The 27,206-nt window shown below is 46.0% G+C and overlaps 1 protein-coding gene across 9 annotated transcripts in view; it reads left to right on the top strand.

Moving 5' to 3' along the window:
* TEAD1 (TEA domain transcription factor 1) overlaps nucleotides 1-27,206 on the top strand; it is a 255,049-nt gene that overhangs the window by 180,286 nt on the left and 47,557 nt on the right. For 5 of the 9 annotated variants that reach the window (XM_058663362.1, XM_058663363.1, XM_058663364.1 and 2 more), the window contains exons 3-10: nucleotides 8,768-8,832; nucleotides 11,156-11,218; nucleotides 11,308-11,370; nucleotides 22,984-22,995; nucleotides 23,749-23,883; nucleotides 25,106-25,152; nucleotides 25,817-25,878; nucleotides 26,938-27,062. In XM_058663362.1, coding sequence (XP_058519345.1) covers nucleotides 8,768-8,832; nucleotides 11,156-11,218; nucleotides 11,308-11,370; nucleotides 22,984-22,995; nucleotides 23,749-23,883; nucleotides 25,106-25,152; nucleotides 25,817-25,878; nucleotides 26,938-27,062 — 572 coding nt within the window. The remainder of the gene's footprint in view (nucleotides 1-8,767; nucleotides 8,833-11,155; nucleotides 11,219-11,307; nucleotides 11,371-22,983; nucleotides 22,996-23,748; nucleotides 23,884-25,105; nucleotides 25,153-25,816; nucleotides 25,879-26,937; nucleotides 27,063-27,206) is intronic. The other 4 variants (XM_004593776.2, XM_058663360.1, XM_004593777.2 and 1 more) reach the window with 4 other exon arrangements.

Below are 27,206 nucleotides of genomic sequence, written 5' to 3'. Positions count from 1 at the left end.
ATCTCTTTATTGCCTCATCGAAAACAAGCCACTAGATCTTTGTTCATGTTTGTCTCTTAGAAATACAGCAAAAACAAACTCTATCCAGTATAGAGGTGTTGTATTCAGTATATAGCCGTGGATATTTTAACTGGCTGGTCTGTTTTTAACCCTTGTAATGCAATGCAGATGTGTAGTCTGTTAGCTGTCCTGCTGGAACACAGTGTTCTGTGGGCTGTCACCTGATAATGTTATCATCTTCCTTAAACTGAGAGCCACTCTGGGGAGGAGGTAGGTTTTGAGTCACTGCCAGGCAGGGCCGTAAGGTCTGGCTAACCAGGGGTTAATACAGCCTTGCTATGTGTTTCCTTGAAACCTTAGGTGAAGTCAGAGACAGGGTCGTCTCAGAGACCTGCTGCCAGTCACCTCGACCTGCTGCCAGTCACCTCACAGAGGCCACCAATCCCTTTGGTAAACTTTAGGTCAGGAGCGTGCAGTGCCTGCCGACCCTAGAATGGACTGCGTGGGAATTTCTGGTGATTTTCCATGTCGGTGCTGGGTTTTGGTCAATGATTTATATTGGAGATCATCCGAGACACTGGTGTTTGAACTTCCTTGTTGGTGACACTCACATCCTTCCTGTCCTGCTGATCTTAGCTTCATGGCCTGTTTCCTGCTCTGGTTCTCTGATCCTCTCATTTGGCCTCTCACTCCATCCGTAACCTCAGAGCTACTGAACTGTTGCCACCCAGGTTGCCTTGCTGGGCTTTGCCCAGCCTATGCTCCATACTCCCCTGGGGCCTCCTGTGATACAGGGCATGTGACACTTATGTGCCATGAAGGAGAGACATGGGCACTGTAACAGCATGTGATTTGGCCACCTAACCCTGTTCTCGGGTGCAAGTTCTGCAATCAGATGTCACTGCCAGTGTGCCTCACCCTTCTAGTATGGTACTTGCACTGAGTCCATGTACGGTTGGGGTCTGACCAGTGCTGGCAGATCCTTTCCTGATCCTTATTGCTGGGACAAGTGACTTTGGCAGGTGGGTGGGATAAATGACTAATTAAAGTCCTGACAAGTTAACTCATGAAGGCTCTGGCCTGCCTCCTCTGGCCTGCCTCCTCTGGCCAGGTCTGGCGATAATGTTACCCCAGGTCTTTGGCTTGGTAGATAGAGTCACTAAACATTACTGTTCTTGCAAACTCCCAAGCTGGGACGCATGATTGCTGTGGTGTTCTCTGCATGTGTGCTTGTTGGCTGTTGACATTCATATCCCAACATACCTCAACTTTTTTTACAATTTACTTTCAGAAAGATGGAGATCTTCCATCCACTGCTTGACACCACCTCTCCCCCCCACCACAGGATGCTGGCAACAGCTGTGTCCTATGCCTGTATCACTTTCTGCAGGGCTTCTTTCTTTGTTTCTTACTGGGACATCCTTCCCTTTTCTTGCTTTGTGTTTGTGATCCCGTGTTAGAGTGGACTGTAGGGATGCAGAGGCCCCTCTCTGCATGGTACAGGGCAGAGATGCAGGTCACTCTCCTGTGTGCCTTTGGGGTGAGGGGAGGGGACATCAGCTGGAAGCTGGTCGAGGACAAAACATCTGAAAAGTGAGTCGAATCCAGGCAAGCCAAAATGCACGAAGAATGAACTTGAGAGTAATTGTCCATGCAAGTACAGGATTCAGAAAGCTCCAGATGGTGGGGCGTGGGGCTATGAGGGTGGACTTTGGCGTATGGGCTAACTGCCACACCAACATCCCATATGAGTCCTGGCTGCTCCACTTCAGATCCAGCTCCCTGCTAATGTTCCTGGGAATGCATCTACATGGGACACCTGGAAGAGGCTCCAGCCATCAGATTGGCCCAGCACCAGCCATTGCAGCCATTTGGGGATTGAACCAGTTCATGGAAGATCTTTCTCTTTCTGTGTCTCTCTCCCTATCTTTGTCTCTCTAACTCTGACTTTCAAATAAAATATTTTTTTTTAAAAAGCTTTCATATCAACAAGAAGCTTTCTTGTGGCTTGGTAGTACTGTTGGGGTATACCAGGGTTTGTAGAGTTTAGAGAGGCTTGTGGAAGACCCTACAGCTTCAACCGTGGCATCTGCCTGCTCCATCCCTGCAACTTTAGCAATCAAGAGAAGCTTGCTTTCTGTCTGATGCTTGTGCTTTGGACGTAGAAAAGAAGGACTGGGAATCTGGACTGTTCCCTCCTGGTAGAGGAAAGCTGGCAGAGGCCTCCCAGAGTGCAGGGCTGCAGCCCCTCCCCTGGTTTGCAGGCCTGTGTTCTGGCTGCAGCCTTGGAAGAGGAGTGCTGCATTTATTGCCTCTGTCTTTGTGGCTCCCTGACTGTTCAATTACAAAGTAGCTTTTTACAGTGTTAAAGCTGAGTGTCTCTGGGCTATAGTTTCTAGCCACAGACCCTGCATTTGCTATGCCTCAAACATGACCATGAGCCACATCCCATTACACACTCAGCCCACAACAATGTTAACCAGCCTTCCGTCTGGGTGATAGGAGTGCAGTGCAGCCTCCGTGCCTTCCAGCCTGAATCTCTCTCAGCATTGCCCCATCCCCACGGAAATTTCATGGCAACGCAGTCCAAGATGCAGGTGGATTACAGGCTCACTTCCAACTATTATGTAGGAACAGAAAAAATAAAATGAAAGCAAGACCGCAGTACCTGGTAAGGATCACAGTGTAAGGTGGCGGGTCAGGTGGCGTTTGTCTTGGTTGCCTATGGGAGAGATGAGGGCAGCTGCAGCTGGAACCCTCACTGGTGGAGTCTGTGCTGTGCACCCCCATGGGAAGAGCACGTCCCAGAGGCTGTTGTGGGAGGATGGTTCGTGGTGAAGTGTGGCACAGCCATTCAGTTCTAGAAGCTCATAAAATAAAGCTGACTGCAGGCGTGCAGGGAGGTGTGAGAAGTGCTGGGGGCCGCTGGCAGTTACCTAAGACAGCTGGGTTCAGAGGAGCAGAGAGAGGAACAGCCAGTCACTGGAAGATCAGCAGGCATTTCTTCCTTGGAAGTCCCAATTTCCTGTTTGTGTAAACACACCGCTCCTCGGTCTACATTGGTCTTCAGCCTACTATCTCATGAAGAGACCGGTACTGCAGACAGCCAGTGAAGTGCATAGAGCACTGAAAGGGTGTGCTTTACTGAAATACTCCTCAGGGGCATCATGGGCCAGCAGGTGTAAGCTGCCAACCCCTGCCCTGCAGGTGATTACCTAGGAGAAGAGTACCTGGGGCAGATTGCCTCTGGTTGGGGACTTTGCCATCCTTAATGATTTGCTTATTGCTGCAGATTTTAACTGAAGGGGCTTCCCTATTACCAGAGGCCCAAGTGGCTCTGCATCTACCCTTTCCCATCCTAGTGTCTGTCAAAAGCAGTATCTGTACACTGAAGTATTTAGAGGTATTGAGCAGTATTTTGTCCTCCTGCAATTTATTTTGAGAAGCAGCAACAACAAAATAAGGTGACAGATGGGGAATAAGGGTGATGTAGCAGCAATAGATAAAGTGAATACAAATTGAGCTTTCCTAATCCAAACATGAGAAAATCTGAAACGGGCTTGAGTGCTGACATGACACTGCAAGTGGAAAATTCCACACAAAGCTTCATGGGACTGTTTTTAGTCAAAGAACAGGTGCACTGAAAATATTGTGTAAGATTACTTTTAAGCTATGTGTATGAGTGAATTTTATATTTGGATGTAAGTCCATCCCAGGATCTCATTGTTTGAGTGTATGCAGATATTCCAAAATTTTTTAAAAACTTGAGATAAAAAATATTTCTGTCACAGACATTTTTGGATAAAGGATAAGAAATGTTCAATCTGTGGCAAAATCTCAGTAGAATTGTGTACCTTGTACATTGTTAAATCTTCTGTGAGAGACGTTTCTGTACATTTGAAATGTTTTCATAATGGAATGTTGGAGAAAGAGCAGTCTTGTCAGTTTTTGAGAAGCCCTTTTAGCTTTCTTGAAGCACTTGTGTGCCCCTGTTCTTTTGTGCTACTGGAAGCTCGGTGTTGGCATTAGACAGTTGATGTGTGGAACTGATTTGTGGCAGTTGGAGCAGCAAGCTTCTTGTGGGCAGGCATGCTGTCTTTCTGTATCTTTGACGCACTGGCTGGACAAGCATGATCTAGGGCACAGTGAATATGGACCCCCCCAAATGATTGTAGGGCTAGCTTGAAATAAGGAAGGAGTTAACTCTAAAGTTATTCTTGTAACTTTTTGTAAAAGTCATTTTTATAATGTAAGCTGATGTGGATGAAGCAGTGTAAGTGTGTGTGTATGTGAGAGAGAGAATAGAGGAAAAAGGAGTAGTATGTCTGGTATCCAGCATGCTGAGCCTGGCTGTGCCTACTAGAGACCCATGCCTACTTCCAGCAGTGGTCCTTGGTGAGGGAATCCTGCCGTTCACTAATGTGATTCGTGTCCAAGACTGTGTACCACATTTGGAGGGTAGACCAACAGGACATCTATCAGGTCTGACAAAAAGACTCCAACACAATGGAGTTAATATTTCCAAACATGTCTATAAGAATCTTTCAAAAAGGATGTGAAAAAATAATTAAAAGTTGATTTTGATGTGAAATAATTTTGAAATTCATAGTTTTTTCATAATAGACATTTTTCTTAAGCCTTTTTATAAAGATTGATTTATTTATTTGAAAGGCAGAGGGAGAGACAGACAGATCTTCATCTGCTATTTTACTGCCTAAATGATCAGTGGCCCACACTTAGCCAGCCCAAAGGCAGAAGCCAGGAGGCTCTTCCTGATCTTCCATGTCAGTGCAGTGCACTAAGGACTTGGGCCATCTTCCCGTGCTTTCCCAGGCGCATTAACCAGGAGCTGGATCTGAAGTGGAATAGCCAGGACTTGAACCAGCACCCAAATGGGATGCCAGTGCCACAAGCAGCAGCTTTACCCATTGTGCCACAAGGCCAGCCCTCTGTGAACATCTTGAAAACCACACATAAAATACAAGTAGACTAAAATATTGCAAAATCATTTGGAATAATGTATTTGTTTTGTGTTTGTTTCCCTGATATTTACTAGGTTGGGTGGCAGCGAGTAAGAGTCGGGGAGAGAGAGAGAGAAAGGCAAAGGATTTTATTAGGAGAGTCTGACAGACTGCTTCCTAGTGGGATATAATCTGGCTATTGCCACATGGTGGGATGACCATGTGAGGGAAATGGTTCCTAGGGCATAAAACACTGGACTTACACATCCCAGGCACAGGGATGGGAGAAGGTGGCAGCTCCTTGGTTTGTGAATGCTTATAACATGTAGTATGAGGTACTCATCCTAGCTGATGATGATCTTTGGCACAAAGACAAGGTCAGGGTGACTTGGCATTCCAAACATTCCTCAATGGGAGGGTAGGCTTGACTTATGCAGGGTGGTACAGTAACTTCTGCTCTTCCCAAATTAATAATACTTAAAAATATTTTTCATTTTTGGGAATATTTTGGAATTTTTAATGTTTAATTATCAGAACCAAAGCCATAATATTAATTTTTTATTTAAAAGATCAGTGTGTTTGATATTCAAGTTATTAATTTCAATAACGTAGCCTCAATTATAGATTAGTCTGTAATTCCAAGCTACAGCGAATGTCTGATTGATTTTGACTTTGATTTTCAGAAAGATTGAAGTGTCACCAGGTCTGTAAACAATATTTGAACAATATTTGAACACTTAAGAAAACACTAGTTTTCAAGGCTCAGCATGGTGGCCTACTGGGTAAAGTCCTCACCTTGCATGTGCTGGGATCCTCTATGGGCACTGGTTCTAATCCCAGGAGCCCTACTTCCCATCCAGCTCCCTGCTTGTGGCCTGGGAAAGCAGTTAAGGATGACCCAAAGCCTTGGGAACCTGCACCCACGTGGGAGACCCTGAAGAGGCTCCTGTCTCCTGGCTTCAGATCGGCTCAGCTCTGGCCGTTGCAGCCACTTGGGGAGTGAGTCAACGGATGGAAGATTTCCCTCTCTGTCTCTCCTCCTCTCTGTATATCTGACTTTCAAAAAAATACTAGTTTTTAGAGAGTTATTTGGGGAAAGTTTATGAAAACAGGTAACTCTGATATTCAGAAGAATAAATAGCTGCTGTTCTTTGTTTATAACATGGAATAAAAAGATCTTGGGCTTCTGGAGATAGTCTAGATGATTGCAGTGTTGTGCAGCGCTCAGCACACAGCACTGAGTGAACACCTGTTGTAGGAGCAGGAATTTTTGCAAGTACATGAGCCGAAACCGGAGCTGACATTGTTAAAGTCCAGAGGTGTCATGTCCATAGACCATGGGGTATACAGTCAAATGTGGCTGAACTGGATATTGATGCCATTCATTCAACCAAATGCTCTAAGAAATTGAAAATCAGTTATATAGATCATATGTCACACCTCTCAAGATATCCTGTCTGATTTCATGAAAACTAGTAAATTTGGAGGCATAAGATCATTTTGCTGTGTGGATAAGACTCACATGAAATTGTGTGTGATGTCCTGCCTGGGATTGATTTCATCCTGAACTCAGGCACTCGTGTACCCCTGAGCAGGGCATCCACAGAGGCGCCAAGCTAGAGGGTGCTTGGCACTTCTGCAGACATTGTCATTTAGGTCTGGCTTCTGGTAATTAGGCACTCCTGCTTGGATTCTACTGTCTGTGAACCTTTGAGACAAATTGCAAAATCTGTACAAGCATCTGAGAGATGGATAAGTAGAGCCAATGACACTACAGGGGATATTGGTAGTTCTCCGGAGTTCGAAAGAGAATGCGTAGAGAAGCAATCCTCAGAACTGAATTTAGAGGTCATTTTCCTATGCCCCTCGAGGCCATACCATGCTCACTTAGGCAGACTCCCAGAAGTTCCGACATACTGAAATGTTGGCTGGATTTAGCAGGATGAAATGAAATAGAAATATATGCCATGTGCTGTTTTTGGGTCTCACAGTCCTTGCTTATCATGAAGACTGGGATCCTTGGTGGCAGTGGATCTGAAGAATGGCCCATAATGAACAAAATTAGGAGTCCGAGTTCACATAAGTTGCTCTTCCTTGTGTTTCTTAATAAAATCTAATGCAGGGTCGAGCACGATAGCATAGTGGTTAAAGTCCTTGCCTTGAACGCACTGGGATCCCATATGAGCACTGGTTCTAATCCCAGCGGCCCTGCTTTGCATCCAGCTCCCTGCTTGTGGCCTGGGAAAGCAATGGAGGATGGCCCAAAGCCTTGGGACCCTGCACCTGCGTGGGAGACCTGGAAGAGGCTCCAGGCTCCTGGCTTTGATTTGGCTGAGATCCAGCTGTTGCGGCAGCTTGGGGAGTGAATCATCAGACAGAAGATCTTTCTCTCTGTTTCTCCTCCTGTCTGTATATCTACCTTTCCAATAAAAATAAAATAAACCTTTTTTAAAAAATCTAATGCAGAATTTGGCTGTGTTAGCAGCAATAACTTGTGCTCATATAGTAGGTATTATAATTCTGGATTCCAAATGCCGACAGAAAAATACTCTGGGGGTGTTCCAGAACCTGTCACAGAAAGCAGAGGAATAGGGGCAGTTTTGTTGTGCACAGCAGAGAAGGATCTAGAAACTGCCATTAATGGCTACAAGGCGGCAGCACATAAGGAATTCACTTAAGAAGGATGCAGGGATGAAAGTTAAAGACAGTACTAAGTGGGAAGTTTTCACCCTTAAGTGTTTGGAAGACAGTGTTCTCTGCTCAATTCTGATACTGCCAGTCTAGACTGCTTCTGAAGATGGGGACCTCCAGGGGTTGAGGGTGAGTTTCATTCTAACCCAGCATCCCAGGAGCCCTGGGCTCTCTGGAACATGGCCCTTTCAGGGACAGGTAGCATACAGAACCATGGTGGCAGTAACATCCTTAGCAGTGACTGAAGTCACGGCTCATAACTAGCTTGCCAGTCTCTGAGTGACTTGAGCACATGAAGGAACTCCTTGGTATACTTCAGGCTTGTTCTGGACCCAAAGGAGATCTTAGGGCGGAGCTGATGTGAACAGCCAAGAGCAGTTTAATGAAGCCCTGGTTTGCATTTACTCGAAAGAAGAGGATATAAAAGCCGTTTTCAGTTGTTGGTGTTAGGCCAAGTCACAGCTGTAAATATCACACACTCAAAGGGTTTGTGTTATATGAGTAAGTTTTTATTTAATGTGGTGTCTCAGTAATGCATTTTCCCACTTAGATTCTATAGATATATTTTTCTATTTTGTTTCATTTCTTTGAAATCAGATGTCTGTCTGAAACTTCTCAGTCTCCTGATGGAGCAGGGAGGGGATGGTTTTTCCTGTACTTTCCTAAAATGTTTAAAACATAGTCTATTTTCACAGTCTATTTTCACTGTTGTAGTCTTAGATTACTGTTAGGTGCTGCTTTCATGCTGTTATAGTGATTCTAACTAGAGGGTGGAAGAAAATGAATATGAAAAAATAAGACTATAACTGGGCTTGTTTAGTCTTAGAGTAATCCTTCTTGGCATTTGTTCCCTATGTCTGACCTGTGACCACCCCAATGCAAACAAAAAGGCACTTTTTTTTTTCTGTATCCTCAATCGCCGGTCTAAGTTTAAAATTAAATGCCTTTCATCTTGATTTTCTGTAATTTTTTTTCTGGAATTTTTTAAAGCAATAATAAACTCACAGGTGCAAAGTTCATGCGTTTTTAATTTAGCTTTTATTCCTAGCGTTCAGGTGCCTCTACAAGGAAAGAAAAACGTAGCCCACTTTATTGTACATTCTTCTTTCTTTCAGGTAGGAATGAATTGATAGCCAGATACATCAAACTCAGGACAGGGAAGACAAGGACCAGAAAACAGGTACAGTAACCCCGCCTGAAAGTTGTGCATGTCCGCGAATGGCCCCAGGAGGCATTTTGGCTGCAGTGGCTGGCTGTGCTTGGGCTCCTAGGAGCCCCAGTGGAGTTCCCTGAAAGGACGTCAGAGCCGTAGGTGTCCAAAATTGGCTCAGTTTTATCGTTTTAGTGACCCTCATTTTGTGGTCTATTGAATACTTTTCATACTTTTGGGAAAGTCAAAGTCTGTCTGCTGGGGACAGTGTAGGAACTGTTCCTGTAGTATGCTACACAGTTTAACATTTCTTTCCCAAAATGTGTATCTGCAAACATTGCCAAAACTGCTAATCCATTTGCCAATCATGAAATTTGGAGATTTTATGTATCTTAAAATCCTGGAATGATTACCTCTTCATCATCCTTATGATGAAAAAGGCACCCTAGTGGCCTTGAGTGTGGCCTGCTTATCACACTGAATGATGTGCGTCCAGGGAACTGTTGCTTCTTAAGCCATGGCTTTTTGTTGGTAGCTGCTGTGACTGCAAAGAAGTTATAAGGTGAATGCATCTGTGCCCAGCACAGTCTGAATTCTGCTCTGCCCCTTGCCAGGGCCCTGCCTTCTCCTATTCTTTCACATGTAAAAGCAGCCCAAGTCACTGATGTGACCCAGTTCTGAACTGGGTTGTATGCAGCATTAACAAGTGCTTAACTAAGAACAGAAGAAGAAAACATATGAGAAGGCCTCTTGGGCAAGTTGTTCACATGAAAAAAGAAGTTATTTGCACCTGTGCCGAATGATATGGTACAGACTTTTAAGAACTGTAATCAAACTGAAAGACATGCTAAATGCTACTGGCTCCCCAAGAGCCAGCTGCAGAGTTCTGGTTCTTTTCCCAGCTAGGAGGTGGTTTCAGGAGCTTTGATAAGCAAAGCCTTTTCTGCAAGAATGTTCCCTGATCTGGTTGCTGAGTCAGCACAAAGGGAAGTGGCCTCCTGCCAGCCAGCAACCAAGGCTGAGCATTGTCTGTTGGGGGGAGGCTCCTCCCCACAGTGGCCCTCATGGAGCCCAGAGAATCATTGATGAACAAAATTGGGGTGAAAACGAGCAGCAGGAGCCAGATGGAGGGGTGAAGAGAATGGAGGAGTTCTTGCTTCTCCATACTTCAAATGCACAAAAGCAAATTGAGGGGGGGAAAAGACCTAGTGATTGAAGCTCCATGGAAAGTTAAAGATGAAAGGAACCCTTATTACCATAAACCTGTTTCTAGAGAGTTTGGCATGAGGTAGTCTGTGTGCAGTCTGCATGGCTGAACGGAAGGCTGTCTGTTTTAGAGTTGTGCTGATCTACTGCCCTACAGACCTAAAGTGCTGGGCCTGGACCCTCAGCCAGCCTCTGAGCTCTGGTCATTTGCCTGGTGACCCCTTCACTGGGGCATCTCTGAAATTCAACCAAGGCCCACTGAAAGATAGGCACATGGATTTGCCCGTGGAATCATTATGTTTCAGAAGCCAGGCTTGGCCATGTTTCCACACCCCCACATCCTGGGGATGTTTTCAGGCAGCAGTTGGTGATACCTCTCCAATGTGAATTTGTTGTTCAGCAAACCCATGTGGTTTTCAACCCAGATTTTTAACAGGATGGCTGGCCGGCTGTATTCACACATTTCGCTTTGTAATAATATGCAAATCCACTTGGAGTCTAGTCAATACCCAAAAGAGTAGAAGGATTAAAGATATTTATAAGGGAGAAAAAAAAAGCAAGCTCTGCTAACTGGGTCTTTCCATTTCTCTTTGAGATCTAATTTACATGTCAGTATTATTTTAACGTTTGCTACAGAATCCAGAGCTCTTAATGAGATCAGGATACAGCCCGCAGCTCAGCTTTTTGATTCTACAGAATGTGCTAATTTATGGATAAGTCTCCTCTAAATTAAGAAAAAGGGATTTTCCCTTCTGAGCCTAAGACGTTGTAAATATTTTCATTTACCTCTACCCTCACCTTTTTAACTCTTATAAAACTGCCCTACTTTCCCTCCCAAATTTTGTTTTTCCCACTGCCCGCAATTTCTCCTAGGTGGGAAAACTTAGGAGGAACCCAAACTTGCCTTCCTGAGTTACTGCAGTGATGACCCAGTCTGAAAAGCTTAGAGCAGTGCTGGGAGCTTGGTGTCTGGCTGGAACTGTGTATTCCTAACAGCAGAGCTTTTGTTGAGATGCAAATAACCTTCCCCTTCCCTCCCCCTCCCCTACCTTCCCCAGGAATAGAGATTTTATATTTGATTTCCTTTTTTTTGTTTTGTTTTGTTTTGTTTTGTTCTGTTTCCCCCTCATAAACCCGAACAATGTAGGTGTCTAGTCATATACAGGTCTTAGCAAGAAAGAAAGTTCGAGAAATTCAAGCCGCCATTAAGGTACGTCTGGCTTGCCCAGTTGTAGGGGGCTTTTCATCTCCATGGTTACAGGCTTTTCCTTTGTTTTCCTCCCTTCCCCTACCCTGCAGGTGTCTAGTCACATTCAGGTTCTTGCCAGAAGGAAATCTCGTGATTTTCATTCCAAGCTAAAGGTATGCGCTTTTCTGCTTTTTGGCTTGTGGTTGCCATGCATCTCACTTCCTGTTTTCCATGGTGACTGGTGAATGCCTGGTGCTGGGATCCTGGTAACCTAGTCTTCTTGCATGTGAGAGCTGTTTACATTTCTTTGTGTCTAATCTCTCTGTTTCTGTACTAGCCTCACATTAAACTCAATGTGTGTGCCTGTGTGTGTGTGAGCGTGTGTGTTTTTCTAATAACAATGCAATGCAGCAGAGAGCTGGTCTTGATAACTTTTCAGCACAGAAGCATAATCTTTTTTTTCTTTAATGTTTGAATGTCCATCAGGTAGCCCTGGGCTAATAAGAAAGCTTCAAAAAAATTTTTTTTTAAAGAACAGCAAAGCAAACAAAAAAGAAATGCCTGAGACGCAAAGTTGATGTAGGAATTATAACAAATGAATCATTTTCAAAGTAATTATAAAATTACTTTCAATAATATTTTGAAATTATTTTAATTTGTGCATTTGATGTATTTTTTCAAGAACACTTATAAAATATGCGTCTTTTTCATGTATGTCTCTTGTAGTGCAGGGAAGCTTTTTGGCTAGATTTCTTCCACGTTGCTTAATGCTGCTTATTAACTGAATGACTCTTATTAAAGAGAGACTTAAGTCATAGCCTTTAAAAAAATGAAATAGATGGATCTTAGAGATGGAAAAAGCTCTTGATCAACTCCATGCTTCCAATTCTATTTATACCTGAGTTTACTTAAACTTTTTTTTATATGAGCTTCATTTTCCAGTCTCTTAAGGCTTATTTCTGAGCAAAAATGAGGGCATTGTTCATTTTTAAAATACATGTTCTCTCTATTTTTTGTTTTTCTAAAACTGGCATTAAAATTTGCCTTTTTTTCTATAAGAAATGCAGAAAGACGATATAGTTCAATGGAGGACCTTTAGTTTATAGTAAAAACTAATTTTGAGACCATATTATCGCTGTTCCCATGTGCCTTTGTTTTGCTCTGTTCATACATGAATTAAAGGGGAGCTTTTGTTCTCTACTAACATCAGTGTCATCTCACTGCACTGAGAGAGCACTGGGGTCCTTCCTCAAGTCCCTGAGCTTTCCTGATGCCAACAAGGCAGGCAGTGGTACAAGACCAGTGACTAGGAAGGAGCACGTGGTACGCCCTCTGCAGTGGGCAGCATGCTGGCTCGCTGGCTTGCACGTCTGGCTGATGGTGGCTGGCTTGTTAGCTGCGCTGGCTGAGCAGTTGGAAGACTAAGATCACTTCATAGATCCTGCTTTTTAACCACAGGTGCAGTACTCTCTATGTGGATGTAACTACCCCAGTGTTGGCTCAAGTTCTGACTCTGTTTCTAGTTTCTCTGAGCTAATGAATTAATGATGTACAAAGAAGTTTATAGATACCAATTTTGTGTTTCCATCTGTGATGTATGAATTATTCTGTTTCTGCACTGTGTGATTCCTCTTGACTCACCAGAGCACACAGGCTTAGACTGAATACCCTGTTAAGAAATGAATGAAGTGCTGGTGTTGGGGGGGGGAGGTGGGTGGCCTAGGGATATGGGCAGCACTTGTTCTTACTTGGTGGTTTAAAGATCTTCTCCCTCTGAAACACTTTGCCATTGGTTTACTATGTGTATGTATACATATGTGCAAACACAGAGCTGTATTTCTGTTTGTTCTTAAAACATCGAAAAAGAAGGCCCTCCCCCCTCCCATCCCACACACACCCTCATGTGCACCTGGTGGGAGGAGAAGGGTAAATGCACAGCCTGTCAGATAGCAACTGGCCGTCTTCTGTAAGCTCCAAGAACCACCTCTTCCATAGAGTTCCTGCAGTAAATGGACGCCTTTGTTTACCATCAGCTGACACCAGTTGAGTGTTGCCGGCATGGCACTCATGGTGGTGGAGAGTAACAGCCAGCCCCCTTTCCCCAGAGCTGGTGGTGTAAATGGAGGTGTGAAATCCAGGACACTGTGAGGAAAGTGTTAACAGAGAGCCGCAGGGATGTATGCTGGGATCCCAGGGACAGACCACATAGGGAAGGTCCTTCTGAGCTTGGGGATTGCAGGATAGAGTAATTGGAATGCCCAGCTTCACAAGTTCTTCCCTTGAACTTCATTAAGCAGTGACTTAGATCATTTTGATTTTTTGCAATACCGTGAAGGAAGCTAGGACCCAGAGTGTAATTGATGTGTCAGGAATCACTTTCCAGCAAGCCACTCCCAGCTGCAGGCTCAAGTTTGTCGCTTGCAGGAGTGGTGGTTGTCATTGACCCCTCTGCACACCTTGCTCAACCCAGGAATCTAATGAATGGCACCTTGGGAAGATGGCAGGGCTGAGCATCGTCCCTGAGCTCCACTCATAGGTCACCTGTGGGGTCAGCTGATAGCCACAGTCTTCTTGACCTTCCACACTAACGAAAAAGAGCAGCTCGCTCCAGAAAATTGAAGTCATGTTAGAGGTCAACAGGATAGTTACTGGGTGAGTAGTGGAGGTGGCAGGAAATAATCAAGCTTACAGGAGTCAGTGGGTCTTTGGACTAGTCTAGCACCTGTCATTGCTGGCTTGCCCCTGCCACACTGGTCACCAGTTATTCACATCCTCAGAAGGCTAAGGCATGTGCCAAGGGGTCCGTGCTCCTCCTGTGGAGCCGACACCAACCTCACAACTCGTGGCTTCTTGGAGTTTGACAGTGTGCCTACACCTGGGCTCCTTTCAGGTATGGCTTCCTTATAGTTGGCCTGAACTTTCAGGCTAGTGAGTTTCCAGCCTTTTTTTTTAAGGCAGCAAACTTCTTTTTCATATTGAAATCTTAACAAGACTTTGAATTTTTACAAGAGTTAAGCCCTTTTGTAACTGAAGGCATCCTGGTTGTTGACTGGATATAGTTTGAAAAACCACTGTACTCTTCAGCAGAAAGAATAGGAGAATCTCACTGGCCCCCATCTCTGACTGTCCCTCCCAGCCTTTGCAAGGCAGTGCGTGGGGCCCTCTTCAAGATCATGTTTAATTGTGTAGCTGGCTCTCCTGGGTTCCTGTGGGGGCTGCAGGCTCCTTCCCATGTATCGTTCATTGTGAGAATCTGGCCACAGAAGCTGGTTGAATAAGAGTCACTATGTGGACTTAAGTCATCTTACAAAAATATTATTCTTGCAAAAGTTCAAGATATCCCTATCACTTTGAACTTCAGAAGCTTAGGAACTGTCCCCAATCCAGTGACATTTGTTGGTATCCCATGATGATCTGGGGCCCTTTTTAGATGCTGGGGCCATGCTCCCAGGGTTAAATAAAGTCCAGTCAATGTCGACTAAAATAGATTCAACTTTTTTGTCACCTGAAGCTCCTCCCTACCCAGGGAATGCTGCATAAGAAAATTAAACTAGGGAAGGAATGGTGAACCTTTTTTTCTTATAACATCACTTGCACTTCATACAAAACTATCAACAATTAACCTGCTGTAGATTTAGTGCGCCCTGTTGCAATTTTCTTGGAAGGGCCAGATAAAATGATTTTGCAGGCCTTGAATGGCCTGTGTCCCAGATGGTCCCCGCCCCTCTTAAGAGGAAGGCAGAGTTTTTGTGGATGTGGAAGGTGCTTGCGGAGCCCTGAGTGACACTGGGTGGCTGAAGGTGTGTACTAGGGGTGTTTGAGGGGCCTATTGCACAGGCCATGGACCATCCCTCAGAAAAGTGGGGTTCTTCTGTGGGCTTGGCAGAGTAAGTGGGAGTTGTTCACATTCATACATTGCAAAGATCTCCAGCCAGATCAAGCATTGTAAGAGGTCAACCTCTGTTGCTCTGCCTTTCAAATAAATGAGCAAATATTACAAAAGAGAAATAAAGAAAGAGTCCAAGCTACAGGCAGGTAAGTGGGAGGCAAAGGCTGCCCCATTCACTGGGAACCATTCCCAAGACGCTCGGCAGGCCTCATTGTCTTGCGGCAGCCCACTCGTACTGCTGTGTACTCTTTCCTCCTTGCTATTTTTAAGCAACAAATTATGTTTACAACTTCTACACCAGAACTTTTCAGAAAGATTTTTCAATAACAACATTTAAAAACATATAGCATTTAAAATGTAGCTGAGTAAAGTCTGGGGTCTTTTAAAGTAGTGATGATTAAAATATGCATCCAAATTAACTGTGATGTTTCTGTTATTGCTGAGCTCTAAATATGTAGCATCTAGTATAGAGAATAACATTGAACACCCTCCAGAAATTATCATTGTCATTGTGACATACTTTAAGTTCTTTGAAGTAAAAGACATTGAATGGCAAAACATTATTTGACACTTTTCTTAAGTTTCTGTACCCGTTCTCCTTCCTCAACCATAATCAGTCCTCCTCTCCTGCTATACACAATATCTGGCTTTGCCATTTGTTTCCCTGAGAAAGTAAAATCCCATGTTCTCTTTTTGCCCTAACTTACATGAATGTAAATATTTACTCATTACCATCCATGAATTTGTGCTATAGCCTTTGGCACTAACGTGAGACTTTTCCTCTGACACTTCCTGCAGCCAGAATAGACTTGGCTAACTTGGCTATTATGATCTTGGATACCAACCAGATCATAATAAAGAGGTATGAAAGGCAAGAAAATGTAAGAGCTGACTAAAGTAGCGAAAGAGTGGTCTGAGGCAACCGTGAACCAGGAGCGTGGAAATTGAGGCCAGCAGTCTGAAGTTAAAATTTAAGAGGCTGGTGAGGTGGCTAATGAAATAAAAGGCATCTATGGCTAGAACATCAGATTTTCTGAAATTCAGCGTGTGTAATACAGGATTTTATTTTGCTTTGTTTTCTTGGCTCAGGTGTTCAAGAGTACTAATTACCAGCCTATCAGAGAGCCTGGCCCTGAGGGTGTCATTTCTTCGTAATGGGAATGCCATGAGTTTGACCCTTGCCCAGACCCAGATCCCTTTGACTCACCACTCTGAGGTGGCAAATGTATTTTGGCTGACCCATGGCTTTGTTGCTAGGTTTGCCTCTAGTTCTGAAATGAGGAATGAATCTGTGCAGTTAAGAGTACAGGTGACTTGTGGGTCGATAAAGTATGCATTTAGAAATCCTAGGGGTGCTGAGTTAAGAGGTCTCCCTTGGCCTTGTGTCTATTGCAGGGTCCCAAGCACCACTTTTTTTTTCCTTTTTGAGATTTATTTGTTTTTATTGGAAAGTCAGATTGACAGCAAGAAAGATATTCCATCTGCTGGTTCACTCCCCATGTGGCTGCAATAACAGAAGCTTCTTCCAGCTCTCCCAGTTGTTCTGGGTCCCAAGGCTTTGGGTCGTCCCCTACTGCTTTCCCAGGCCACAGGCAGGAAGCTACAAGGGAAGTAGAGCAGGCAGGATATGAACCAGCGCCAGACCCCCAGCACCACTTTGAAATATTATCTTCAGTCTACGGCCATACCACCCTGAACGTGCCTGATCTCGTCTGAAATAGTCTTCTATCTCCCTTTTCCCCTATTTTAGCCTCTCATTCAGCATCCACTTGAATGATTTGCAGGAACCTGGTCTGAGAACTGGCTTGCAACTTAGAAATTATTTCACTCACCATTAACTCATTAAAAACTCTTTTGCTATTTTTTCTTAAGCTCCAGGGACTGATTTTCCCAGCATGCTGGAAGAATGCAGACGGATTCCCCACTTCCTGCTTAATGAAGTAGAGTTGCCCTATTGGCATTTTCTGCTCTCAGTCCGCTTTTCCATACGTTGTCCCTGCCCAGAGGCTTCCTTTCCACATTGCCAGCAGAGGCAGTGTTTCATTTGCGGGCATCTGAGGCCTATGGGCAGCACCCCTACCACGCCATGGGCCAGGGACCAGGCCTCTTCCGTTTCATATCTGAGAGTGCTTGGGGTAGGGAGGCTCAGGACTCGGAGAGCCCTACCAGGCAGGGAGAAGTCCACACTCTACCCCACCCCCTGGCAGGAATACCCCCATGCAGACACAAACCCTCTTTCTTCTCACAGTGCTTTATCATTCCAAGAGTGGAGAAACACCCCTCCCTCCCTGATGGTGTCCAGGCGCTGTGGACTGACCTCCCAGCACTGCCCCTGGATTGGTTTCTTCATTCTTGCCCCACAGCCTTTGTGATCAGAGAAATGGCCATTCTTTCCACTCTTCCTTTCCTTCCACAAAAGCTAAAAGCTTAGAGTGGAGACTGGTGGTCACATTGCACAATCCCCTTGGTGTCAGCACTGTCCACAGGGAAGATGGACATTGTGGCTTCCTTTTTCCCTGTGGTGCTGCCTGGGCTTCCTGCACCACTCTGCTCATTCTGGAGTCAGCTCTCAGAGTAGAGCAGGCAGAGAGTACCTGGGTTAGCACCAAGGCCTTGGGCCTCCTCATGGGATTTGGGAGGAGGTGCACAGCCTTGCCTGGCATTTCCCAATCTTGCCAAAGTTCTTATGTATTCACAACATGTATCATTTCTCAAGGATATTGTCAATACCTTGCTTTTGATTTAGCTAACTTGAAACTAAAATGAAAGACAGTTCATTTTTCTGTCTTTGGAGTGATAAAATCATCAACAGTGTTGTGATATAGAACTTAGAGTGTGTGTCAGCGCATTGAATATGTTTACCTGTCATGCGCCCTGAGCCAGGTCTGCGTTTTCTTTTGAAAGGCAGCAGAAGTAGCCTCCTATATTGTAGCTCTTCAGATAGAAATCCTGTTGTTAGTAGGCCTCTAGTGTAGGTAATGTGCCTCACAAAGTTAGGTAGTGAAGACCTGGGCTCCTAAACATTTCAGAGCCTGAGCAGGGTGGAGCCTGGATTGGTGGAAGATCAGGTGGGCCCCATAGACTCCCATGTTCATCAGATGGCGAGATTGCAGGTGTGGTGCAGAGTGTCTGAAGCAGTCCTGAATGTGAGTGCTGTTATCCCTGCCTTATAAAAGAGGAAGCAGAGGCTTGGAATGGCTCTGTGACATGCCATGGGTTACAAGTCTGTTTAATCCTAGAGCTGACAGGTGCCAAAGCCCCAAGCTCTTTGCATCCAGACTGCTGGCCAAGGGTGAGGGTGCATTTCCCCAACTTCAGACACTGCATGTTGTCCTGCTCCACTGAAGGCACCCCTCTTTCCCTGCCCTGGCCTGTGGAGATGGAGGAAACAGAGAAGCTTGTGTGGAACTGGTTGCCAGCAGGTGGTCCTGTGACTGCGTGCTGTGGGTTCTCAGACAAAAGGGGACTAAAGTCAGGATAGTACGTTCTCGCTAACACCCAGGTCTGGCCCAGAGCTGTCCTGAACCCCAGACCAGGTTTGCCAGGCGAGTCCTAGGTGCTTCGCAACTCACTGTGTTTCCAGGCCTTTAGGATGCAAAGACCCACATCAGAAGGAAACGAAACCATCAACAATTACTAAATACTAAATATAGCTCAGCACATTTAGAAATGAACAATGGAAAAAGCCTTGAAATTTTTTTCTTTGATGTGAATGGAGGCTTTGGCATTTGGAAATACAATAAGATGAATTAATTGCTACTCATTAAGCAGCAAAGCAGGGGAAGTATGAATGTGCCTTCTCTCCTCCACGTTAGCCGGGGTCTGACTGAAATAGCCCCCTTTTGTATTTACTCCTGCCTTCTCTAATAATAAGCAAATTAGAGATCATGGCCAGGAAAAATTCAAGTGCCTTCCATCCTTTCTGCAGAACCATCATATAGTTTTGTGATGTTTATCCACCCAAGAGCTGCAGCTCATAATTGCAGGGGTCATGTGAATCCACATAGTGCAAGATTAGAAACAACATCTGTGAAATTACTTCTTAAGAAAGTATCCTGCATTTTGCCTTTTTCTGAAAAAGTGATCTTGCCAGCAAATCACTGTCTTTCCTCCCTTGCACTGTTTTTGTATTACTAGGAAAAATATATTTGGAAAAAAAAATTTGGGGACCTAATTTTTTTTCTCATATATTGGTGAACGTCCATGTGAATAAGTTGGGTGGAAGTTTTATCTGTGAATTCTGAAAGGATGGCCTGTGAATAAGCTATTTGGAATACACCGACTTACCATGCTTTGGCTATAATATATTGCATGTAAAGCTTGCTTATGGCTCATCCCTAAACAGTATAATTGATTTTGTGCAGTAACTCAAAGCTGGGCAAGCCTTGGGGAGAGAGATAAACAAACTTCCACTGGTAACCAGGGAGGGATCCATGAGATGTCCTGTAGTTAGAAGTGCACACCACCCTAGCTCCTTGCCTGTGGGTTACTGCCTGTCATGAGTGTTACCTGTAGACATTTCCCACTCATTGTATCCATTTCAGCCCTAAGGAGGGGGCAAACCACAGAGCTATAGCAGCAGCCAGGCTCTGCTTCATGAAGTATGGAAGGCTGTTGACCTAGTTACAGCTACAATGTAAAAAGGCTTCTGACTGAGGAGTTTATATCTGACACAGTCTGGACTGTGTGTGGCAGGGCATTGAGGCCACTGATGGTGTGTTGTGCCAAATATTGGCGAGGGGAGAAGGCGGGCTAGTGGGTATGAGACATACACCGACCCTCCTCCCTTCCATTCTCGCTCCCTCCCTCCCTCCTTTCCTTCCTTCCTCCCCTGCCTTCTTCCCTCCCTTCCTTTCTTTCTTCCTCTCTCCTTCCCTCTCTCCCTCCCTCTCTTCCTCCCTCCCTCTCTCCTTTCCTTCCTTGTTATTTATTTGAAAGGCAGACACAAAGTGAGGGACAGAGATCTTTTTTCCACTAGTTCACTCCCCAAGTAGCTGAAACAGCCAGGCTAAGCCAGGCAGAAGCCAGGAGCCAAGAATTCCATCCAGGTGTCTTCATGGGTGGCGGGGGCCTGAAAATGTAGGTCATCATGTGCCAACTCACAAGTGCAATACCAGGAAGCTGAACCGGTACCAGAGTTGCCAGGACACAAACTGGCGCTCTCATACAACGCAGGTTCCCCCAAATGGGAGCTTAACCCACTACTGCCACAATGTCCACCCCAGGAGTCACTTTTCCTTCCTATACTCCCCAAGCATTCAGCTTTTTAGGGTCTTATTCTTGAAAATAACCAGACTTCAACTCAGTACGAATGCCTCTGTGTGAATCACTTCTCCAAGTTTCTTTCTAGGACACATTTTTCTTCTCATGCTTGTGGGTTCACACGAACTGAGAGCATTTCCTGTAATCTAACACATATAACTCAGCATTAACTTAATAACTGTTTTTCAAGATAAAACAATAACCTTTTGTAAATCTCATCCACATCTCAGAATTGATGATATGAAAACAGAATAAATGGGGTGTGCCAGTGTGGAATGTGTTTTCAGATGTGCTTAAGCTTCACTTACTTGGATGGAACCGCCTCTTCCCTCCCCTTTAGAATGGGGGATGTGGTGAAGATGGCCTGCAGTGTTTGAAAGTCCAGAATATTAGGGCAGAGTGGTACAGAGAAGCAGTTTGCTAGGGTCATATTTTTTCCCCAAAGCTAGGTGTGCATCTCTGGGCTGAAAATGACAATTTTCAGGGTGCTCCATCCATTGAAATCTCTTAGCTAAGAGTTCTCAGTTCCCATCTCAGGGTAAGTGGGTCTGTGGCCATGCTGTCTGTTCTGAGTTTGGGAGATAGCACTGGTGGTGCTTATTATCTGTCTCTGGGGCTACTTTCAATTTTAAACAAAAAAAGGTAATCCTTATAATTTTCCCATGTATATCATCGCTGATGGGGCACTGTTATAAAATTGAATGAGTAGTCAGAGTAGCTCCACTAGAGAGGGTCAGAAATCACTGGGATAGACATTTTTCTTCCATTTGCAGAAAATTGCCTATTCTCAAATAGGTAGGTCAAGTGCAGGCAGAACCACTACTTGAGGTAAAATTTCCTTTGCACATGTAGCTTTTTGCCTGTTACTTAGGACAGGCAGCCAAGAGCTGTGCAATTTTAACACCCTGTTCTTTTCTCAGTAGTTGGTTTTTTTTTTTATTTTGTCATATGTATGTATTAAGATGTATTTAATTATGGTGGAATTCACCCTCATAGCTACAAATACTTGTAGAACCAGAATGACCACAGTGAGCCAAGTATCATCCTTTATTTAATAGTGGAAAAAAAAAAATGAGACGGTGAGAAATTATTTGCCCAGTAGTGCGAGGCATGGGGATGTTTGGAGCTAAGTCTTCTGACAGCACCAACAGGTGCAACCATTGCTGTCCCAGAGCACATTGTTGAAGTTACGGCCCTTGGTTTGCTCCCTTGCTTCGGGGTACCCCCGTACCTTTATATTTCTGGTGGAATGCTGGGTGAGTTAGAGAGGCAGACCTTGTGTTTTATAACAGAAAGAGAGATTTTGATCTGAAGCAGCTAAGAAAGCCACTGCTCTTCCGCATGTGGATTGACTCCCATACCTTCCCAGGCCTGTAGAAGCTCCGTGCCATTTCTTGGTAATGACAACCAATCCCACATGATGTTCTGCAGTTGCTGTTCAGAATTCCTATCTGCCAGTGGACACAAAGTCTGGGCTGCCATTTTCCAGGCTCTGCTGGGACCCCAGAGAAGTTGTGAGGCTTATTCAGTGCTGAGAAAGGCACCAGTGTTCCTCTCCCTGTCATGACCTAAGTTTTAGAAATGGCCTGGAAAGCATTTACAACCCACTTCTTAGGAGCTGAAGGATCCCATTTTTCTGGTCCCACTAGAAACAAGCACATGGATGTTTTGCTGTCAGGGTCTTCTTGACAGTGGACAGAGTAGGTGTGACTGAGCCACGTGCCCTGGAGGAGTGGATGGTGCAGGTGTCCAGTGAAAGCGCTGGGACCATTGCGCTCCATAGGCATCCAGCATCAGAGAACAGGCACACACATCCACCGATTGTGAAATCCCATCTACTTCAATATTTGTCTTACTTTCCTGGCATCCTCAGGAGTTGAGATGTCTTGGATTCTAAGAGTCAACCTGGAAAAGGTTAGACTGTTTCTGGGGTTGGCAGATGGAACCTCATCCATAGGATGCTGTTACTCTGAGAGTCCACAGGCCATTCCGCCGGGGACTGGCACTCCTGCCAGCTTCAGAACACCCTGTTGCAGCTGCTCATAGTCCACACATGCTGCCCCAAAAGCTGTGATTGAGGCTGCATAGATTCAGTAGCAGGTCAGAGAAATATGTGAAATTAGAAAAACAACCTAGGCCATTGTTGGATCTCCCCGCAACTCCACAAGGGTTAATGTAAGCTTTTTGAAAATTCCAGCATAATTTCCTGAGAATTATGGAAAGGGCCCCTTCAAGTTGGTGTCACTCTTTTTGTTCTTGTTTTGTTGGTCTGTGGGAGCACGGACCCCACCACGGGCAGCCAGAAGCCTTTACAGGTGGACCAGGCAGGAAAAAGGAGGAGGCCAATCCATTTTTGCTGTCCTAGAAAAGCCACAGAGCCAGCTCAGGAGTTTGGGGTCCTTGATGGTTATTCTGTTCTGGGATGCCCATCCTGTGAATCACCTTGGTAGACAGGTAGACTCGACATCAAAAATGCCTCCTAAAATAGAAGAAAATCCCCCAACCTCTACCCCTACTCATTGTATTATCCCCAAGTATTCTGTGCTTGTATACATTTGTATTTTTATCTGAAGAAGTAAACTGATGGTGCCTTTGTACACAACCCTTTTAACAACTTGTTTATTGTTGTATCCAGGTAACGAGCATGGTAAGTATTTTCACTAAACTGAGTATTTTGCATTTTAGTTGTGCTTGGCAGAATTTTTTGGCTAGCTGTGTGCTACCAGCCTTGGCTTTTCTAGAAAAGACCCACTTAGGGAAAGGCGAATCCCTTACCTTTGGCGCCTGATTCGCCCTTGGCCTGCCCACGAAGCTGCAGAGTCCTGGGCCTGTGGTGGAGAACATTCTAGAGAAAGCATGTGCCCCTGAGCATGCTGCTTGGCCTTGTCCCTATTCCCCATCCCGCCCTGCGCCCTCTGCTGCTTCTGAACTGTCCTACCAGGTGTCGGCCAGGGCGGGCTGCCAGGCCTTGCATGACCTCACAGCTCCTAGGGGTGTTGCCCCTGGGCAGCCAGTGCACCCAGTCTCTTTGCTGTGGGCATAGAAGCAGCACCTCTTCCCATTCAATGGAATGTGTTAAGGAATTGGAGACATCTTCTGGAAGCTGAAAAAATAAATATGTTGTCCACTCTTGGAGGCTTCCCATTCTGTTGGAAAACACATTCAGTTTTCATTTTTTTTTTTAAGCCTTGCCGCTGGGTGTTCTTAGTGACGGCTCAGAGCGATGGCCAGCTGAGTGTGTCATTGCCTTCTGGCTGTGTTTATTTATCTATGCATGTTGGCTTTCCCAGCCCCTTTTGTGGCTCTGTATTTTAGTCCATGTGCTCGTGGCTGTGCCTGTTTAACCTCCCTGGTAGCTTTGGCTTCTGTATTGAGCCCCTATGTCACTGTCACCTTCAAGGATCAGACTGCGAAGGATAAGGCCCTGCAGCACATGGCGGCCATGTCCTCAGCTCAGATCGTCTCGGCCACTGCCATTCACAACAAGCTGGGGCTGCCTGGGATTCCACGCCCGACCTTCCCAGGGGCGCCGGGGGTAAGTTCCAGCTGGGTCCAGCAGTAACAGCTGCTAGCAGTGCGGGGATGGTGCGGACCGCAAAGCCCATCCACCTGGTGCTTGTTGCTGATGAGGTCAGGTGTAAGTGCAGTCGGAGCCTAACTTGTGCTAACTGGTGCTGGGTGAAAAATGGTGAAAGAAGGGAAGGAAGGGAGCTAGAGAGAGGCTAGGGGAAAAGCCAGTGAAAGAGGAAAAAGCAGAGAGAAGTGGAGGGGCAGGCTCCTTAGTCCCTGAGAACCAGCAATTCAGTGTCACTCCCCTGGGACTCATCTGGGTGGTGATCTGCCCCTTCTGCTCCCTGGATCCCCACCCTGGCCGTTGGTCCCTGTCCTTGTGTCCTCAGAGTCGCTTTATATCTCACTGGCAACTGGCTGCTCATGGCACGAGGTCTTCTGTTTTCATTCTGATACCTGCCAAGGACTGAGGAGCTTTATGATCTAATCTCATTTGATCCTCCCAGCAATCTTTGAATGCTTCTTCGTGTTATTGGCATTTGCAGAGAAGCTGAGGGTTGTTAGTTAAGGCAACAGGAGTCTGGGTAACTTGATCGCGGGCAAGTGGACGCTGGTGTTGGGATTCAACGCCAGAGCCGTGTGACCCCACAGGCTGCCCTTTCCTCTGCTACACCATCTGTCTGCCTGCCCGCCTGCTTGCCTGCCTGCCTGCTTGCCTGCCTGCAGGAACCTCAGGCACCCACGGCTCCAGGCAGCTCAGAGACTCTGGCTGCACACTGATCCTTGGAACTCCTGGCCCTCTTGTTCCAAACTTTTGCCTCTGCCTGGTGGGGTCTTTGGTGCTGTGAGCTAAGGGGCCAGAGGGTGGGTGGGGGCAGAGACAGCCAGAAACAATGCATGGCAGAGAGGGCGGCTGGGTGTCTGAGTCAGCGGTCAGTGGGAGTGTCTGGAGCTCTACTGGCATGTCTATGGTCACTGCAGGGAGAGCACTGAGGAAGGACTGCTCACCTTCCTGCAGGAGGGTTTTCAAGAGCAGGGCAGAGTAGGGGGGAGCCTCTGGATTACTGAACAAGCTCGGCTGGGATCTGTGGGCAACAGTGACCACCTGTGCACTTGGACCGGAGGTGCTAGTGCTGGAAGGCAGTTGGGACCTGCTGTTCTTGGGCAGAAGTTGTAGCATGTATGTACGCCAGGCTGTGCTTCCATGTGAGCTCATAATGATGACACCTCTGTGTTTTGCCTTCCAGTTCTGGCCAGGAATGATACAAACAGGGCAGCCAGGATCCTCCCAAGAGTAAGTCTAAGGAGGGGCTGGGACAGGTCTCCATGCCTGGGGCACATGTCTCCCAGGGCCATGCTGCCTCGGGGCCCTGAACTCCGCAAAGTCACTCTTCTCTTACTGTCTACTGAGGCCAATGGCCTCAGGTCTGGGAGGGGGCACCTCTGTCCCACCCTAAGGATGAGTGATTGTCCAGCTAAAAGCCAGAAGTGGGACCCTGTCCCTTCATGGCTTCGGGGATCAGAGCCTAAAGCCAGAGAAGGCAGTGGACGCAATCCTTCCACCCAATCCGTGCTAGCCTTCCCTGGGTGGAGGAGGGTGGAAGGTGGGTGGGCCATAATAGGAAGTCCTAGTTCCTTGAGGGCAAGAGAAGTAGCCTCAGTAAACAAAACAGATGTGTGCAGTTTAGGGATAGCAGCAGAGAGGGGATCCTGTGACTGTGTTCTCAAACACACATGAACCCAATGGCTTAGAGGCAAGCCCCAAGCATGTCCCAAACCTTGCCAGGTTAATGATGGCTCCTGAGCTCAGTCTCGGTGTGAGAAGAGAGGTACAGAAGCAGATGTTACAGCTCATGGACATCAAGCTCCCAGCTGCCCAGGGGCTAGAGGGTGGGGAAGCTGAGGGCAGGCCTCAGCTGCTGTCACAGTTTGTAACCCTGTGTCACCTCTGTCCCTAGCGTCAAGCCCTTCGTGCAACAGGCCTACCCCATCCAGCCGGCAGTCACGGCGCCCATTCCAGGTGAGTGAGTATCCCCAGGGTCCCTGTTAGGGCTGACAACTAGGCCTCTGTTCTGTGCGGGTAGGGTGGCTCACCTTCGTCACACCTGTATATCTTCCCTCCCAGCAGAATCAGGCGAGAGCCCCATCTCTATCTCCTACCTTGAAGAAGAGGTTGACCTGAAGTTCAGGAGGGTCACGGGGATTTACCTACCAGATCCTGATTCCTTCCTCAGGACCAACAAAGTCCCGGGAAGCCTGGTCACTCTCAACAAGGACACTTGAGTCATTATTAAATGGGGAAATTGCCTTGAACACTTCCTCATCATAATGTGGCCAAATTGGGAAGTCCAAATCTTGCGGGCAGATAGGGTTTAGTGTTCCTTTTCTTAGAAAGGTGCCTTTCCTTTGCTAGTACTTTGCTTTATTTTGCTTGTTTATTTATTTGTTAAAATAACTTAGATGGAAGCTCCCTTACAGCAGAAATTATGGATCGGGCTGGCCCACCTGTTATCACCCTCCCTGCTACATTTGCCCTCATCCCCACAATGCGCACTTACACTCACTCAGCCCGAGTCCTCAAGGCATGGAGTAAAACTCATTCCTCTCCATTGTTGAACACCCAAGTGGAACATGCCTTATCACACTGCCCTTGGTTCCAATGACACAGAGCATTCTGAGTGAGTGTTCCTTAGTGCTGGCAGCCAACCTTGAGTAAGGGGAGTGGAGACACCTGAGAAATGCAGTGGCCCACCCCAGCCTCACAGAGATCTTTGTAAGCATGCTCCCTTCTGACTACTCTGAGCCTGGTCCCCAGTCAGGCCCTTTGTCCAGGGTTAGATGTCTTGTGCCAGTCCTTAACCTTAACTGAAGTTGCCTTTCCAAGGAACATGTGCGTTGGGCTGGTCAATGTCTTTGAGATGCTCAGCTAGAATCCTGTTATTGCCTGGCTAAGTCCTCCCCAAGTGCTGGTGGAGAGGGAGTTCTTTGCCTTTTCTTCTGGGTCATCTGTTCTTCAGAGGACTGAGTGGAAGTGACTAAGTGACCGGCCAGGCCTTGATGCGAATGATTATTCTTTCAGGATTTGAACCTGCATCAGCCCCAGCTCCCTCGGTCCCTGCCTGGCAAGGCCGTTCCATTGGCACAACCAAGCTTCGCCTGGTAGAATTTTCAGCATTTCTCGAGCAGCAAAGAGACCCAGACTCGGTGAGATCCTTTTTTTTTTTTTTTTTTAAGATTTCTTGATTTGTTTGAAAGACAAACTTAAAGACTAAGACCAAGGGTGGAATGGGTGGGGGAGACAAAGAGGTCTTCCATTCACCCGTTGGCTTATTTCCCAAATGGCTGCAA

Source organism: Ochotona princeps, chromosome 4 (assembly GCF_030435755.1).
Source record: "Ochotona princeps isolate mOchPri1 chromosome 4, mOchPri1.hap1, whole genome shotgun sequence".
NCBI classification, from domain to species: domain Eukaryota; kingdom Metazoa; phylum Chordata; class Mammalia; order Lagomorpha; family Ochotonidae; genus Ochotona; species Ochotona princeps.
This window is presented reverse-complemented; position numbering and strand designations above follow the sequence as displayed.